At 42.0% G+C, this 19,375-nt stretch overlaps 1 protein-coding gene across 10 annotated transcripts in view; it reads left to right on the top strand.

The window, feature by feature from the left end:
* Positions 1–13,142, top strand: part of CRYZL1 (crystallin zeta like 1) — a 76,454-nt gene extending 63,312 nt beyond the window's left edge. For 9 of the 10 annotated variants that reach the window (XM_085881463.1, XM_085881447.1, XM_085881437.1 and 6 more), the window contains exons 11-14: positions 5,199–5,311; positions 5,677–5,782; positions 5,970–6,015; positions 12,446–13,142. In XM_085881463.1, the coding sequence (XP_085737589.1) occupies positions 5,199–5,311; positions 5,677–5,782; positions 5,970–6,015; positions 12,446–12,545 (365 nt within the window). In that variant the 3' untranslated portion in view covers positions 12,546–13,142. Of the gene's footprint in view, positions 1–5,198; positions 5,312–5,676; positions 5,783–5,969; positions 6,016–6,170; positions 6,211–12,445 lie in introns of all 10 variants that reach the window. The other variant, XM_085881471.1, reaches the window with a different exon arrangement.
* The last annotated feature ends 6,233 nt before the right edge of the window (positions 13,143–19,375 follow it).

Below are 19,375 nucleotides of genomic sequence, written 5' to 3'. Positions count from 1 at the left end.
CCTTTATTGAATCTCCATCTTACTTCACGTAAAGGGTTGGTCATGGGCTAAAGACGCCCAATAATTAATCGAACCGTCGAGGTTGACTATAACACCGCTCGGTTATCCCGATAGTACGGAACGGGTCGCTTAAAGTGGCCTGTGTCCGAAGTCGACCTGCGGCGAGGTGCGATCGCCTGGTCTACCCTCCGTGTGGGTACTTAGGTAGGTCGAATTTGGCGAGCAACCCTATCCCACGCGGGGGGCCGATTGGCACGATCGTGGTGAGGCCGAAAGGCCCACCCGTGACTAGTTCCCGGCGTTAGTCCGAGAGGGTCACGACGGGATTGTCCGTCCGGTGGGCGACGTGCCGCGATTCGAGTTACGTGGCCGTCCGCACGCCGGCGGGCGGGAATCCGCAACTATATATATATGTATATATATATATGTATATATATATATATATGTATGTATATATATATATATGTATATATATATATATATATATATATATATATATATATATATATATATATATATATATATATATATATATATATATATATATATATATATATATATATATATATATATATATATATATATATATATATATATATATATATATATATATATATATATATATATATATATATATATATATATATATATATATATATATATATATATATATATATATATATATATATATATATATATATATATATATATATATATATATGTATATATATATATATATATATATATATATATATATATATATATGTATATATATATATATATATATATATGTATATATATATATATATATATGTATATATATATGTATATATATATATATATATATATATATATATATATATATATATATATGTATATATATATATATATATATATGTATATATATATGTATATATATATATATATATATATATATATATATATATATATATATATATATATATATATATATATATATATATATATATATATATATATATATATATATATATATATATATATATATATATATATATATATATATATATATATATATATATATATATATATATATATATATATATATATATATATATATATATATATATATATATATATATATATATATATATATATATATATATATATATATATATATATATATATATATATATATATATATATATATATATATATATATATATATATATATATATATATATATATATATATATATATATATATATATATATATATATATATATATATATATATATATATATATATATATATATATATATATATATATATATATATATATATATATATATATGTATATGTGTATATATATATGTATATATATATATATATATATATATATATATATATATATATATATATATATATATATATATATATATATATATGTATATATCGGTTTTACCATGTGAGACATAATCCAGTCATTCTTCCGAGGTCTGCGAAGAGAGTACCAGTGAACTGGGCGCGGTGTATGCCCCGGTTAGAATAGGTTACCATATCCCTGTGTGTCGTAAGAGGCGACCAGGGTTGCGTCAGGAAGGGCATCCGGCGTAAAGCCTGTGCTAAATCATTATGTGGATCAGAACGGATGATCCGCTGTGGCGACCCCTAATGGGAGCAGCCGAAAGAAGAAGATATATATATATATATATATATATATATATATATATATATATATATATATATATATATATATATATATATATATATATATATATATATATATATACATACATACATATACCGGGCATAGTGGCATGTGCCTGTAATCCGGCTACTCGGAGGCTTGGGTTTGGAGGATCGCTTGAGGACGGGAGCTCTGCACTGGGCCGTGCTATGAGAGGGTGTAGGGCAGCCCGGAATCATGGCAAAACCCAATCCTTATCCCTGTGTCGTAAGAGGTGACCAGTGTTGCGTCAGGAAGGGCATCCGGCGTAAAACCTATGCCAAATCAGTATGTGGATCATAACGGATGATCTGCTGTGGCGACCCCTAACGGGAGCAGCCAAAAGACGAACAACAACATATATATATATATATATATATATATATATATATATATATATATATATATATATATATATATATATATATATATTGTTAAAGCCATGGGTACTGAGTGTACTATGAGGGGGTTAATCCTCGTTTCTCCTCGGAAGAACCGGACCTGGGGCCACCACTCACAATTAACTTTGTGGTGCAGTGGGTTGCTTAAAAACCACAAATGCCAATTAGTTAACCACGAGTTCCAGTGTCCACTGTCTAATTTGCCGTTTTACGAGCGGTCATGGGGCCTCCTGTCCGGGGAACGCGTCCTCGGCGATGCACCAATCTTATCTTGATTAGTTCTTAAGTGATGCGGCCGAATGTTTACCGCTGGTGCACGCCGATTATGCCAGGTTGATTAGTTTGGGAATTATCTCTCAGTCTATCTCGGTTCGGACAATGCTGGATCAATGGAAGGAAATGACAATCACGAACAGGTTGAAGCATCAACATGGCATTTATTATGAAGAAAAATATATAAACTGAAGAACTATTAATTTCCTTGTCGAATAAATGGATGAATTCAAATCAATCAAATGTTCAATCAACAAAATAATCTCAAACAAATAAATAATTCAACAAACATTTATAGAAAAATGGACAAATAGCAGATGCTTATTACTCTGCCTTGCTTAACAATTAAACATAAGACCTGGGTACCCAGCAGATTATTCAGGGAAAAAAAATCAGGTCTCGGCTTACCAAGGCAGAAGTCGTGTGTCTACTGAAATGACCAAAAATGTGTGAGCGTGCCTTGTTCCACTGTTAGCACCCTGCCTCGCCATGCACCCACCCACAAACAGGCTCGAACGCCAATCAATGTCACGTCGTCACCCCCAAGAACGAGGTATGCCAATAACCATGTACGCCAAGAACCAGGTACGCCAAGAACCAGGTACCAAGCAGAACCAGCAGGAATGGTCCATCTGTCAACAACCGCTGTTGCTGCTCTCACCAACCATCAGGAGCTGTCACCAATGGTCAGGAGCTGTCACCAATGGTCAGCAGCTGTCACCAATGGTCAGCAGCTGTAACCAACCATCAGGAAGGTGGTCCTCTCGTCCTTTTTATAGGCGACCAGTGTGGACGGAGCCTCAAGCAGACTTCAGCCAAATCCAGCTTGCCAACTGGTGCATCGCTACACATGACCTCCAACCGCCAATTCTCATGATTATTCTATCATCACCATCGAACAAGATGCAACTCCCAATAAACACAGGCCTGGCTTATGACGCCATGTTCTAGGCGCTGCATGAATGTCAGAAAGCAACCATTTGCCAGAACAACCGAGCGAAAACGTGAAGCGCTCACAAAACAAGGGGCAACCAACACCTCCCCATTCAGCCCGACACGAACAAGAGCCAGCCAGTGTCCATAAAGCTGCGAACGGGGCGTCAAATGACGACGACTATGAAAGAAAGGCGGGTGTCGAACGTCAATGGAAAAAGGTGGTCCTGAGGTAAATGATCTGAGACCACAGCCATGTTTGACCATCAGAATGAAGTCCAGAAAAAGCTTGTGGTGTGATTTAATGACTCAAATGTCCTGTAAGTCTAATGTGTCTTGATGGAAAGGGAATAGAATGAGTCTCCGTTGGGCTAACGGCTATCTATCATGTGCACCAACAGTGAACATTGCTCATGCAGAAATGAAAACTGATATAAAATCATACGTCATGAACGTTTCGTAAAGAGGAAAAGGTTATCCCATAAGAAAGAAGGAGAACCTGTTCTCTACCCTTCTCCAATGTATCAGAGTTAGAATCCCACCAGACAAGGGCATGTGGAAACACCCATTGCTACGCCTGTTTCGCTCAAGCACCACCCCCGCTGGGGAAGTATAAAAGAAAGCTCTGATCTGGCCCACCCTTCTCTCATCTGACCGCCCGCTGTTCTTCTTTGCGTCATGGAACAAGCGGAACTTGACTGATGGAACGGATTGGAGCCCACCTGCAAAAGGGAGACATCAGACTGAGCGCTGCCTTAGCCCATAAACATTTACATGTGCAGACCTCGTTACACTCAAGTTAAGTCTATCTTCCCACACGTTCTTTGCTCTATTTCCAACTCCCTGACCTACGTCTTTACACCTTCATCTCTGCCTCATCTGCGAATCACTGCACACCTCATAGTACCTCCTCCAATCATGCACTATAGACACCTTCAGTTTTCCCCCCTTCCCCCGTCCTCAGCGACTGGGTTGCCTTGGTCTGTCGACCGTACGAGGTAAAAGAGAGGTCGCAACCACCTCCAACTTTTCCTCATCTTTCTTGCTCTCTAATTTTCCTCGGGTATGTCTCTGGCTCCTTTCATATTAGCATTAGATAAGCTTGTGGAAGTTTATATTGGAATAGCTCTGCCCTTGTCTTTGTCTTGTAAATACTTGCATTTATTTTGCCACACCTCATCAATCCTTGCTTTCCCCTGTTGCACATATTGCTTTTGTAATAAAACTTTTTATTGTTCCACATGCCTTTCCTCGCCCTCTCTTTATAAATAAATTGCTCTCATTGTGAATGTACCCAGTTCGTCATGTCTTTCCTCCATTGGTCCAGCATGGTTCTTCAGCAGTTTTGCTGGGAAGTTCTGTCTCATGTAATTTGCTCTTGTTAGTCGGTGTGTACTCACAGCTCTGTTCGGCTGTACCTGATCCGGTGAGTTGTAGTACGCATCGAGGACACGAGACCACCCCTTGGTGCAGCCATCTACACATAAGGTATCATGCGAAGTAGTGTAACCCTGCAGGATTGGCAGTACCAATCAGTGCTCGTGGTTGCTCGCGGAGTTATCTGTAACTGCCGCCGGCTCGCGGAGTTATCTGTGCTCAGTGGCCTCAGGACCGGATGTTCGTTAGGAACTCGAGTGCTTCCCCTCATGGTAAAACTCGAACCCTAGATCCGTAACAATATATAATTATTGGGTATACCAAACATGAAGCAACAACATATATGAACAGCAATATAAAACAAGTAAAAAGACACAATTGCTGATAAATATGTTGTTGCAGATGGCCTTTGCCAAATGTCCCCCACCCCCTCTTTCGTTTGTTATACCCATATATTTTTGACACATGCTGAGGATCTGCTTTTGTGTTCCTTCATATTCCTGCAGTATGTATGTATGGAGACTCTGAGGATGGGGAAGTAGGTAAAATACACAAACACGACATGATCAACTTGCTCGCTGTTGGTGGAAGATGGGTAACAAAGCAAAGCTCCTTGCAGGTAAATTGCTACTTTGGCTTGTTCAATCGGTTCCAATTGGAGCCCGTTCAAGTTCCGAAAGAGTTGGTAAACTTGTGTTATACGAGTAAGATTGCGTCCAAAATGTCTATCGGATATGACTCCCTCCTAATAAATGCCATCGCCAGCAGAGTCCGCGTCGAGAGAAACTTCAGCATCAATATTTGATCTACTCAAGAATGCAGTATTCACATTTTGGGATGTTGTATAACAGGCTTGAAAGTGGGGGGTTATTTTTCTTATTTGAGGATATTCAAGAGACAATGCTCGCTAAAATTATTTTATTGCTCGTCCTTCCGTCCCCCCTCTCCTATCCCTTCCTTCCCAATTGTGATTTCTACTTACAGCTTGACCCCCCAGACTGTCAGTTACTGCAAATGAAAGGAGGAAGTGTGTGCTTTTTGAACACCGAGACTTGGATGCTGTCATGCACACAGCTTGGAAGCTTTCTTCGTATCCTCTACACATTTTGTGCACCCTACCCCGTTGGGTGTTGTCGGTGCGGCTAGCCCCATCAGTATCCAGTGTGTCTGCTATCTCCTGGTAGTGCATGTGTCCTTGTTGAAATCGGTCCTCTATGTTTTAGGGTTTACCAGCATGATTATAAGAGTTCTTTTTTTCTTCCTTGAGAACGCAATAGACATTCTGCGAGAGATCATGGAAAAACTCGTTTCTGGTGCACTATGGTGAGATTTTGATCGACTGGTTGAGATTTTAAACATTCCTCACAATAAATTCACTCATGTGTCAGTGGTCATATGTACTTTTATACCTCCGTCACCGAAGGTGGAAGGAGGTTATGTCTTCACCCCTGTCTTGCTGTTTGTCTGTTTGTGTGCAGGATATCTCAAAAAGTTGTGGACGGGTTCAGATGAAACTTGGTGGGCAGGTTGAGTGTGTGATAAGGATGAACTGATTATATTTTGGTGAAGATCTGAATCCGAATCTGGATACGAGAATTATTTAATTTTAAAAATGATTCTTCACCATTGAGAGATCGTACCTAAAACGATATATAGTACGATATTTCAGAAAGTTGTGGACGGATTTGGATGAAACTTAGTAGACAGGTTGGGTGTGTGACAAGGACAAATTGTTTTGATTTTGGTGAAGATCTGAGTCCGAATCTGGGTACGAGAATTATTTAATTTTAAAAAGAGATTCTTCACTATTGAAATGCAGCCAAAAACGATATATAGCATGATATTTCAAAATGAAATTGGGCTTGATTTGTTCTCCTGGATCAGGCATTACGTGTTGGAGGTATGCGCTGTATTGAGTGCCGTTCTAGTTCTTCATTGTATTTATGTCGGTTCGATATGATGTGGCACCCATGAATGATATTGTCATGTTTACGGCCCCCCAACCATGACTGTTGAATAAGAGTCAGATGAAGTGCTGTAAAACAATAAAGCAATCATTTTAGAATGGCCGGCTAAAAACCATTTTGGAGGCGATCGCTTGCCTGAGCAGAGACAAGCGATCTTATTCTGGGCGTGAGCTAACCTCCTGCTGGTTATCAGTATTTTTAACCTAATTTAGATACCCAGGGAGAAGTCCATACTGGATTGTCGAAACAAGTGAGACGTAGGATGCAGTGTTACGTTACTGACATGTACAGGTTATTAAATGGTGATTTCTTTAAAACAAGTAAGAAGACATAAAATGTCATAGCCCCCATTGTTTTAGCAATTTTGCTGTACGGAGTTGAAGGGCGAGCCCATATTTATGTACAATTAAGAAGGCCTTGAGTCGACCAGTCGGCCATCTTTGATTCAATCGCAAAATAAGTGAGGTGCAAGTGTATCCCATCATGTACTTTGCTTGTACCAAGTTTGAACAAAATTGGACCATGCATGTCTGAGACATGGTTGGGGACATATTGAAGTAACAAAATCAGTCGGCCATCTTGGATCTGATCTGGAAAATAAACGACTTGCAAATGTAAGCCATCATTCCTTATCTGTGTGCCAAGTTTGAACAACATCGGTAAATGCATGTCTCAGAAATGGTTGAGGACATGTTCAACATCGGGGGGTTTTTTTCAGTTTTTTTTTTTACAACTTAAATGGCCGCCAATCTACCAGTCAGCCATCTTTGAGATTGCAAAATAAAGTGAGCTGAATGTGTATGCCACCATCATGTACTGTGCTTTTGCCTCGTTTGAACAAAATCTGACCATGCATGTCTGAGAAATGGTTGGGGACACATTTTAAGTAACAAAATGGCCACCAATCGGCCATCTTGGATCTGATCTAAAAAATTTTTTTTTTAAATGACGTGCATGTGTAAGCCTTCTTTCATTATCTGTGTGCAAAGTTTGAACAAGATCGGTAAATGCATGTCCGAGAAATGTTTGAGGATGTGTTCGACACTGGGTGTTTTAACAACTAAAATGGCCACCAGTCGGCCATCTTTGATCGCATCGTGAAACAAAATGTTGTGCTTATGTATACCATCATTTTTTGTCTTTGTGCCAAGTACAAATAAAATCGATCCATACATGTCCGAGATACGGTTGCGGACACGCGTGCGCACACATGCACGCACAGACACGAAAATCGAGACCAAACGCACAAGCCCCCGATTTGGACCAAGCCCAAAGGGGGCTAACAAAGGAACATGGGCAATGGGGGCTAAAGCCTACCGTCAGATTGCGGTAGTGTGTGTAGGCATGGTGCTGAAGTGTCGTCTACCAGACAGCGGTCTCCTTAGGTTAACCTGAGGTGGTCCCTTTGGGTGGGTGCCTGAAATGTCCTATCCCGAAGAGAGGATGATCACCTGTCTCTGTTATCATCTGAGCTCAAGCGTCGGTATTGCAACACTCTCTGTGGTTTGAAGACCGAATGGTGGGGAGATCATGGCAGGTGTTTACACCTACAATTGGTCTGATCACTCTGATGGGAGCCAGGCCCAAGGAGTTACTGCAGCTGTGTCCAATAATCTGACTCCAATGATAATTGAGCTAACACCAGTCACTGAGCGTATTATGAGACGAAGGATTCGTCACTCCTTGGGTGTCATTTCCCTGGTCTCTGTATATGCTCTGACTGAGGCGAGTGATCTCACCGTGAAGGACACATTTTATGCCATGCTCGAGTCTGTGGTTGATCAGTGCCCCAAGAGAGAAACTTTTCTCATCTTGGGGGATTTCAATGCATCGACTGGAACTGATAGGGATGGTTATGAGACGTGTTGGAACTGTAGACCAGAATAGCACCAAGTTCCTTAACTTTGGAAGAAGTCATGGATTTAGGGTGGCTGGTTCATGGTTTCAGCACCCACAGGCTCATTGCTGGACTTGGTATTCCAATGCTGGTGGTGTGGCAAAGGAGATTGACCATGTGCTCATTGATGGTTGCTGGAGGATGATCCAGAACTGCAGGGTCGACCAGAGTGCTCACTTCCTCAATACCGACCAGAAGCTTGGCATAGCAACTCTGAAGTTGTAGTTCAAATCCAGGAGAATGGTACCATCCCAGCCCAGGCTGGATGTTGGCAAGCTCAAGGATGAGAGGGTAGCTGAGGAGTTTGCGAACAGGTGGAGTGGGGATTTGGGGTGGAGGGGGGAGGGCAGTCTGGGTGATTTGTGGAATCCTGAAGAGTTGTAGAGTGCCTTCAAGACCACCATCCTTGATGTTGCCGGTAGATGTCATGGAATTTACCGGAGAGTGAAGAATAATTTTGTCTCGAGAGACACTGGATACCATTGACCAGAGTCGCAGGGCCAGGCTTAACGGCAGAGCTGAGCTGTTTAGGGAGTTGAGGCACAAAACAGTACGTGTGATGAGGGTGGACAAGGTAGTTTATGTGTGAGGAATCTGTGAGGGGGTAGAGCATCACCTGTGGTCGTGATTCTCGTCCTGCTTACAGGGGAATTTGCGCATTGCGTTCCTCCAATCCCGTCCCTCAGTGTACTGCAGTTAGAGCGGAGGGTGGTGGGCTATTGACAGAGGAGTCCGAAGTGAAGGCCCATTGGGTCGGTTACTTTGAGCGGCTGTACCAGGCTGTTCCACCAGCTGTTGAGTTGGATGTCAGGAGTGTTACTATCTCTATTGCTGACCCTCCAATCAACTGATATACCCTCATTTGTGGAAACACAGGCGGCGGTGAACTACTTGAAATGGGGTAAAGTTCCTGGGATCTGTGGCATCCATGCTGAACTTCTCAAGGCTTGGAGAAATGCTGTACTCATGTCATCACTGTAAAGCATGTAGTTCTGTGCTCTGCCTGAAACACAGGAATCATCCCAACTGATTGGAAAAGGGGCCTTGTTGTCCCTCTCTGGAAAGGGAAGGGTGATCACCAGGACTGCAACATTTACCAAGGGGTGACACTGCTCTCAGTGCCGGGCAAGGTCTTTGCTCGGATAATTGTTGATAGGGTTCGCCACCATCTGCTTGAGCATGAGTACCCAGAGCAATCAGGCTTTACAGCAAAGAGGTCAATGATTGACTGTATCCTTGACCTTCGTGTCCTCACCGAACGCAGACGAGAGTTTCGGCAGGGGCTGCTTGCAGCCTATGTTGATCTCTGTAAAGCGTTCGATTCAGTGAATCGGGACGTCCTCTGGAGGATTCTTGGTCTTCGTGGGGTGCCACCAAAACTGATCGATCTGATGTCTGAACTATACTCTGGTACCGAGAGTGCTGTGAGATGTGGTGATACCATTTCCAACTTATTTGCAGTTGTTACTGCAGTTTGTCAGGGGTGTGTACTGGCCCCCACACTTTTCAGCGCTTGTATGGACTGGACTCTGGGGAGGATGTTGGGGAGATCAAGATGCGGTGTATCATTTGGGAATGTCAAGATCTCTGACCTTGATTTTAGCAGATGATGCAGTCATTTTTGCAGAGACTCTGGATATCCTTTTGGGTGCCTTCGAGGTGCTGAATGAGGAGGCAGAGCCACTGGGATTACGGGTTTCCTAGGTCAAAACTAAGATCCAGCCTTTCATTGATATCTTGGATGCTGCTATCTTGTCTGTACCTGTTTGTGGTGAGGATGCTGAGGTCACGGAGAGATTCACTTACCTTGGCCATGATATTCATGTCTCTGCTGGCTGTGAGACAGTTCAAAATAATCTGGGTGGGGCCTGGGGAGCCATGGATTCACTGGATCATGTGGTGTGGCACTGTTGATACCTGTGCAGGAGGATGAAAGTCTGAGTTTTCAGGTCCTTGGTGCTTCCAGCCTTGCTCTACGGATGCGAGACCTGGACTCTGACCAGGGTTCTGAGATGGAGACTTAATTCCTTTGGTACCAGGTCTCTTCAAAGAATCCTTGGCTATCGCTGGTTGGACTTGGTGTCCAACAAGCGGTTGCAGAGAGAGACTCAAATGCGATTTGTTACCTGCATCGTCCATGAGCATCAGCTGTGGCTGTATTATATGGACATGTGGTTCGTTTTCCTGATGCTGATTCTCTCAGCGAGGGAGCCTCGTGAGTGGTGGAGGCCAATGGGCTGACTACGTGCCTCCTGGTTGCAGCAAGTTGATCGGCATCTCAAGGAGATGGGGATGCACCAGGCATCTGCCTGTGGGATGAGATGACCAGACGGAGGCCCCTGGAGTACCGGTGGAAAGTGGATGCAGCAATGCACTGCTCCGGCGTATGCTCCCATACCTGGCATCAACAAAAATGGCTGAATTCAGCGCATGAAGACAGATGATGAATGATCAGAATAAATAAATACACCCTCAGTTAACAAGATAAACTGCCCTTATAATGGACCCACATTCATCCACACATGCACATGTACAGCCGAGCCAGTCAGGATCGTGACCCAGTAAAGGTCCCTGGCAAAATGGCAAAAGAGATTATCTGCCTGCTCGTTCGGCAGTTTGAGGATATATATATATATATATATATATATATATATATATATATATATATATATATATATATATATATATATATATATATATATATATATATATAATACTTTACCACTGCTCATACAGTTGGCCCCCCTTCTCCCCTCCTAACTCCTTGTCTCCTATGTGATGTAGTGCGGCCCCTAAAAGACCTGCTTTATGCCACTGGTACAATCAGCAAGCGGCCCGCGGATCCAGCCAAATGTGGCATGTCTAACCAATTCTACTCCACGTTCCTGCAGTAGTGAGCAGGCTTCTCCATAAGGCCTGTCCAAGATGACACTGCCGGCACCAGTGATGATGTAATGTCCTTCCACACTGGACTTTTGAAGGAAGAGGACAACATGTAGTTTTAATTTTTTTTTTTGCAAGGTCGAATGCTCAAGGAGGAGCTGCAATCCAAAACGCATACACACATGGATGTACTGTATGCATCAGACAAAACTGGACTTGACTTTAGACAGCTGCTGAGGTTGAAGGAAGTGACTTAATTTCTCGGGGCACTTTGGTATCGGTGATGTCGTTTTTATGATGTTTTCTCTCTGCACTCAGCGGGGCAGGTGAGGAATTTCCTCCTTCCTGTTGATGCTGACCCGTGGGGTTTATCCATACTCTATCCTTTAAATGCTGAGTGTCAAGCAAGGAAAGCCGCACATACTGTCTTTGGTCTTTGGTATGACTGTGCCAGGATCAGAATTGATCTCCCAGGTCCCAAGCAGATCCCTGTTTTCATAAGCTGTCCTGGAATGGCCTACGTGTCCCGATTCTTGAATAAAAAAGCTCCAGACAGTTTAACCAACACCTGCAGAGTTTCAAATCACCTTTTCTTTAATTTAAAATACTGCAAATATGTTTGTAAAAACCGTGCCTTTTCCACAAAACCACACCCTGCCAGATCAGGGAAGAGTCCGTTCTTCCATTGGAGATGACGCAACTCATGGGCAGATCATAAATATGCATGAGGCAAAACATGAATATGCATGAGGCAATATATGTGTGGACCATAATATACATTTTACATTCAAACTTGGTTACATCACACTGACTACGGATATTGCATCTCACTCATTATACCACATGTTGTTTGAACTTGATGACTTTTTTTTTTTGTTTAATAAATCATTTTACTCTGTGAAGTCTAACTCTTAATTGCTCTTGCTTATCGGTTTGTCGAGACATTTTGAGGACCTGAAATTGAATAATAGTATATGCTTTTACTCTCTACTTGCACCATTTGCAGGTCACGCCTTGAGGTTGTGCCGCTGAGTAAAGCTGTTGCCGCAATGCAGAGGGTCCAGCATGGAGATCGTTTGTTGAAGAGGGTGGTTCGGCTGGACTGAACACCCAGTTTCACTTCTTGCTTTAAATTGGTGTTGTTTGTCTTCGTTGCTTTGTTGTTTCAGACATGTTTTGGTTCAATATCTTCCTCCCCCCCCCACCCCCCTTTACCTTTTTATACATTTTGTCATTCTCAATTAAATTTATAATTTTGTTGAAATCATTTCATTCGAAATTTTGTTTTCATTCACATTGTCAAATAACTTTCACTACAAAGGCAAGCACAGCTTTTAAGAGGGCATAATGTGGTAAGCAAAAAAAACAAGAGCCATGATATGTGTTACAATGATCGAGAACATTTGTGCAAGTGAACAGGAACTTTCTTTCCCATGTTATTGTCATTTGTTGTTACATTTGATTTCAGAAAAATGGATGATTCAACTGAGCAGCCAAAGATGGCAGGTCTTGTGGTTTTGGGCTGATGCTCAGTTAAATTGGAAAATAACAATGTGCCAATTATTTGATTTCTCGTCGATGCTTGATGTGGCATTCCTTACATTTTAATTTGCATCCAAAATTGTTGCATCATTTTCAGCATGAGCATGTCTTCTTAAGACCCCTTATGTAGTAAACACGACTTTGTTTATTGAAAACCTTAATTTTCCTGAAGTTTTTTTTGTTGTTTTCTATTCAGTCTGCATTGAACCTTTTTTGACTGAACACTGTCCTTGCATCAACAGAGCATAGACTTGAATGTTGGATGTTTACTTCCTTATTTTCTCCCTCATGCCCTCTTCTCTTGCATATGGTGGGTTTCGAGCAACAATTATAAATCCAGCTTGAAGTTGGTTAGCCAGTCTAAATACCCTAATAGTGTACAGAATGGGAGCACGATGGCCAACTTGATGCACAGCGATCTTCAGAAGTAGGAGTTTCTTTGATTTTCCTAATCGACTCTGGTCTGAATTCACAAATATGCTTAAACTTGATGGCAAGGGGGGTGGGGGGAGATTTATCAATGCCAAATGCAGGTGATCTTTTACGTTCACCAATGACCAGTGCTTCCAGATGCGTCATCCAGCTTAACGGCCCTCTAAGGGACTGCGCGCACATTGATGAATCGCCCTGCCTGTGAAACACCAGGAGAACAGTTTATAGCTGGGCTGAGATTCAAAGCCAGGCTTGACAACTTGGAAGCGAGTATGCATACTTCTAGGCTATCCTACCATCTACTCTTCTCGTGTATACCCCCACAGTTCTGAAAAAAGATAGAAAAAATTGGAGTGTATACCCAACTAGATTCTAGAAAATGGATAAAAAAAAATATTGATTTAAATCATTGTTCAGCTTGTAAGCCTTCTGCTTTGATAAAATTCTCGTTTTTATGCCTCTGCTGACGAAGTTTGCCGGAGGCATTATGTTTTTGGGTTGTCCATGTGTACTTGCATATGTAAGTACGTACTTCTGTGCTAATTTGCCCCTGTTGGACTTAGTCTGAAACGGGGGCTTATGGATGTGGTCTCGATTTTCGAATCTGTGCGTGTATGCGTGTGTCCACAACCATATCTCAGACATGTAGGGACAGATTTTATTTGTACTTGCCACGAAGACAACATATGTTGGTATACATATGCTTGTCATTTTTTTTCGACATCAGTTCCAAGATGGCCGGCTGGTGGCCATTTTAGTTGTAACCCCCCCCCCCCCCCCCCGTGTCGACCACGTCCTCAACCATTTCTCGGACATGCATTTATCAATCTTGTTCAAACTTGGCACAGATCAATGCTGATGTACATAAGCACATCGTTTTTCGAGGTCAAATTCAAGATGGCTGACTGGCAGCCATTTTAGTTGTAAAAAAAAACCTGATGTTGAACACATTCTCAACCATTTCTCAGACAAGAATTTCTCGATGTTCAAACTTGGCACACACATAATGAATGATGGCTTACATATGCACATCATTTTTTTTCGAGATCAGATCGAAGATGGCCGACTGGTGGCCATTTTTTTTTTTAACTTAAATGTGTCCCCAACCATTTCTGAAGAGCCTGGTGTTGGCTTAGCGGTTAGGGTCCTGAGTTTGAGCCCCGTTGTCCGCTGAATTAATACCAGGTGAGGTTGACTCAGCCTGTCATCCTTCTGAGGTCAGCAAAATGAGTACCATTGTACCGGTAATAGGGACACTGCATCAGTGGCATACCCGCGTCCCTAACCAATGATGCAACCAGCAGTCAGAAGGCTGCACTCGAAAGAAAGAAAGACCATTTCTCACATTCATGCTGCTATTTTGTTCAAATTTGGCACAAGCACAGTACATGATGGCATATACGTGCCTGTCACTTTATTTTGTGATCTGCTGAAAGATGGCCAGCTAGTAGAGTAGTGGCAATTTTAGTTGTACATAAATATGGGCAAATTAACTCCATACAGTAAAATTACTAAAACAACAGGGGCTTTGAAATTGTCTTTTTTACTCATTTTCTCTGCCGCTGCTTATCCAATTGACACACAATTTTCACCATCGGTGCAACAACTCATGTAGAAAGTGTTAATGATAACTATGACATTTTCGGTCATGTGGTGTGCTCGCCATGTTGGAAGAAAGGAAAAACTTTGGACCTCTATCTCTGAAACCGCTGCATGGAAAAATTTGAAACTTGGCATATGTCTAGTACTCCCCATGGGGAATAAGTGAATTTTTTTTTTTTGATAATGTCATTGATGGTTTTGTTATGATGTCATAATTGCATAAGTTGTTCTGATCAGTATTAAAAATTTTGAGGGTCATCTTGGGCTAAAATGGAGGGGGAGGGGGGAATTGATGACATCATCGGTCACATGGTTTGGCAGCTATATTTTTTTTGTAGGCGGAGGCATATCTGGCGATGTCATGACGTTGAAGACCCTTCTAGTTTAAACTACCACAATGACACTCAAATGCCCCATAAAACTTTGAAATAAAGTGAGGCTCTAACTTTTTCAGTGGTATTCTCCAAGCTGGAAATGTAGCCTACGATGACCTTGGGTCTGTTTGAGATCGATTACACCACTCGCACATCTCACATTAAGCTGTTGTCAACCAAACCCTTGTACCTTGTGATCAGATTCTCAGTTCCTGCTGAGAAGTGCTATTTCATTCTACCACGGCTATTTGCGCTCCTGTAGATTATACCAAGTAAAGTCGCATGTTTGGTGTCCACAATTATTTTACTTGTGTGGACTGGAGAAGTTACCTAATGATCTGCATTTGTCATGTTCTATTGTTGTGTGGAATTTGCTATTGAAAGGCTGAATGCAATCAAACCAACATATAGACTTATACGTGCGCAAGACATTTGCTGGCCTTCCCAAGTTCCCATCCATGGTTAAAGATTAGCATGCTCTGGATCACTGAAGGGCACGGCATTTGAAGTAATGCTTTTGAGTTGCACAATAATTTGGTGAAGGGGAAATTTTTGTGAAGTTGTTATGGAAAGGTTGTGCTTGTAGTAGAACAAAATTTTCCTCACCTTAGATACCTGAATGATGTGATCACCTCGTTTTGTTTGGTCTTTTTTTTTTTTTTTTGGTACACCTTGTCGAGGCTTGTGTGAGAGTTAACACACAACGCACAGTAATGGGGGCAGGAGACAAGGGGTGGAAGTGGGAAGGACAAAACAATGGGGAACAGAGACATTAGGAGATCTGTGGAAGGGGAGGGATGGGGTGGGGACCACGGGGTATACAGGATGGACATTACAGGGACTTTCAGGAAGGAAAGCAGGGAATTTGAAGGAGGTGGATTAACGGGGATCGAAAAGATCGAGGAACTACTGGTTTGAGGTTAATGTTTAGAGAAAAACCAGAATCCTTGTAGTAAACTAGAGTAATGACTTGCATTAGGTATGGTCAAGTGCAGCAGAGAAAAGCTACAATAGGTATGGTCATTTTGTATTTACAAACGAGGTTTATACCTCGACCTTTTGGGGCTCATGTGTGATCACAAAATAATACATTAATGACAAGAACATAGCACATTTATCACTGCAGAGCCTTGCTGGGGTATTATATTAGACGAGAAGAGTCCCCACCCTCTTGGTGATCTTGTTCCAAGCATGCAACGCATTCTTCTGACATACCTTTATTTGGGTGGTGTATAGGCAATTAACAGCTCTGTATCGGCAAAAAAAACAACAAAAAACCCATGGAATTACGTGCATGAAGCAAAAACTTACCGACTGCTTATCTATCTATAATTCCAGCGTGTGTGTGTGTGTCTGTCTGTGACCGCTGTTTCTCGACAACCACTGGTCTGATCTAATTGAAACTTGCCAGGTATATTGCTGGGGCCCTGTGGATGTGCCTTTTCAAGGTTTGATATTAATCGGACAAGTGCTTCCCAAGTTATGGCCATTTATTTACCAACCAATGACAAGACATGTTGCTGCGTGGCTGATGGGGAAGATATCCTCAGCCACGTTCCCCATTACGGGTTACAACGTACGGACTTCCGGATAGTGATGACTTCGTGTATTCTAATAATTTCTCGATTTCTTATGCGCATTTATAGATAAACACAATGCCCCAAGTTATGATCGTTTTCATATGAGACGGTGCATAAATTTCGGTAACATCAGAGTGAGTTGGTATGCTCCGAACCAGGAAGTAATTATCTTTTTTTTTGCACGAAAGTTTTTTTTTTCTCTCTTCTCTTTTTCCTTACGATGACATTGCGAAAAGGCAAAATACGTTGGCGCTAATTGAATAATTGGCCATTAAAACTAAATTGCGAATAATCGTAACTGCGATATGCGAACTTCCGGACAGTGAGAACTTTACTTCCGGACTTCCGGATAGTGACGATTACTGTATTCTTTCTCGATTTTTTTTTCTCAATTTATCGACTTACTGTATTTCTTTCTCGATTTTCTTAAACACAATGCCCCAATCCAGTCAGTGACGATTACTGTATTCTTTCTCCATTTTTTCTCGATTTATCGACTTACTGTATTCTTTCTTTCTCGATTTCGGTACTTTCTCGATTTCTTTCTCGATTTTCTTAAACACAATGCCTCAATCCAGTCAGTGACGATTACTGTATTCTTTCTCGATTTTTTTCTTGATTTATCGACTTACTGTATTCTTTCTTTCTCGATTTTCTTAAACACAATGCCCCAATCCAGTCGTCGTTTACGACAGCGAAGGAACGAAGCTCCACGTCATGCACGTGCAATGGATTCTAACGAAGCACAAGATGCTTGCTTGACATGCGACGCAACGCGCATGACAAGGCGTCGTGCAGCTCAAACGGATGAAGAACGAACTGCTCGCTTCGCAGACAACATTGAACGTGAGGCAAGGCGTCATGCAGAAGAAACAGATGAAGAACGAACTGCTCGTTTGGCAGACAACACTGAATGCGAGGCAAGGTGCCGTGCAGAAGAAACGGATGAAGAACGAACTGCTCGTTTGGCCGACAACACTGAATGCGAGGCAAGGCGCTGTGCAGAAGAAACGGGTACGGGCACGCACGTGAGAGCGAAAGAACAGCCTGTGTGGTTGTTTCTGGCATGCGGTTTGAATTTTTTTTGTTTTGTTTGCACGTACGGCCACGCACGTAAGGGCACGCACCTACGGGCATGCACTAGCCTATCTATAATTCCAGCAGTGTGTGTGTGTGTGTGTGTGTGTGTGTGTGTGTGTGTGTGTGTGTGTGTGTGTGTGTGTGTGTGTGTGTGTGTGTGACCGCTGTTTCTCGACAACCACTGGTCCAATCTAAATGAAACTTGCCAGGTATATTGCTGAGGACCTGAGGATGTGCCTTTTCGAGGTTTGATATTAATCGGACAAGTGCTTCCCAAGTTATGGCCATTTATTTACCAACCAATGAAAGGACACGTTGTGTAGGCGTGGCTGCGTAGGCCAGTGCGCGGCCGGCCGACGATGACGTCACGTGCCGTGCCGGTTACGATGGGGATCTGTGCCTGAATTACCATGGCGTAGGAGTGGCAATGGTCAATGGCAGCGAATGTCATGGCAAGCAAAGACAGGGAGGTAAACTTGATTTTAATTTGGATTTTAATTAACGCTGTGTGGGTAAGTATCACAGCAGTTGTTACTTCAATGCAAGCGATAATTCGTGCAATGTATGTGAACATTCCGTACGGGCACGCACCACTTCCGGATAGTGATGACAATGTATTCTAATAATTTCTCGATTTTTTATGCGCATTTATAGATAAACACAATGCCCCAATCCAGTCGTCGTTTATGAGAGCGAAGGAACGGCCTGTGTGGTTGTTTGAAAGTTTTTTTTTGTTGTTTTTTTGGGGGGGTTTGCACGTACGGGCACGCGAGAGCGAAGGAACGGCCTGTGTGGTTGTTTCTGGCTCGTGGTTTGAAAGTTCTTTTATTTATATTTTATTTTTGGTTTGCACGTACGGCCACGCACGTGCGGGCACGCGAGAGCGAAGGAACGGCCTGTGTGTTTGTTGTTTCTGGCTCGCGGTTTGAAAGTTTTTTTTTCTTTTATTTTTTCTTCTACGTACGGGCACGTACTAGTGATTCAAAACACCTCACTGCACTGGAAAACGAGGGGACAGGAATACTGTACTGTAAATGGTGGAGACTTGTAATACATACGGTCCCCCCACCTGGAAGCGGTGCTTCATGATGGGCATTTACATAGAGACACCGGTCTGTGAATTATAGTCGGGATTTTAGACCAGTGCAAACGATTGAACGAACTTACTCATTCACTCACTCACTCACTCACTCACCAAAACAGCACAGTTACCATAGATTGTCGTGTTCCTTTGAGAATGTGAGAGACTAATAACTCACCCTATACGAAATCTTTTCGAAATGACGTGATCCGTCCAAGTTTGCTGGCCATGCATGTGCAGAAACC

The sequence above is a fragment of the Eptatretus burgeri genome, chromosome 1, assembly GCF_056783735.1.
Source record: "Eptatretus burgeri isolate ZD-2024b chromosome 1, Ebu_testis_v1, whole genome shotgun sequence".
Classification (NCBI taxonomy): domain Eukaryota; kingdom Metazoa; phylum Chordata; class Myxini; order Myxiniformes; family Myxinidae; genus Eptatretus; species Eptatretus burgeri.
Note: the sequence above shows the minus strand (reverse complement) of the source record. Positions and strands in the feature narration are given on the sequence as shown.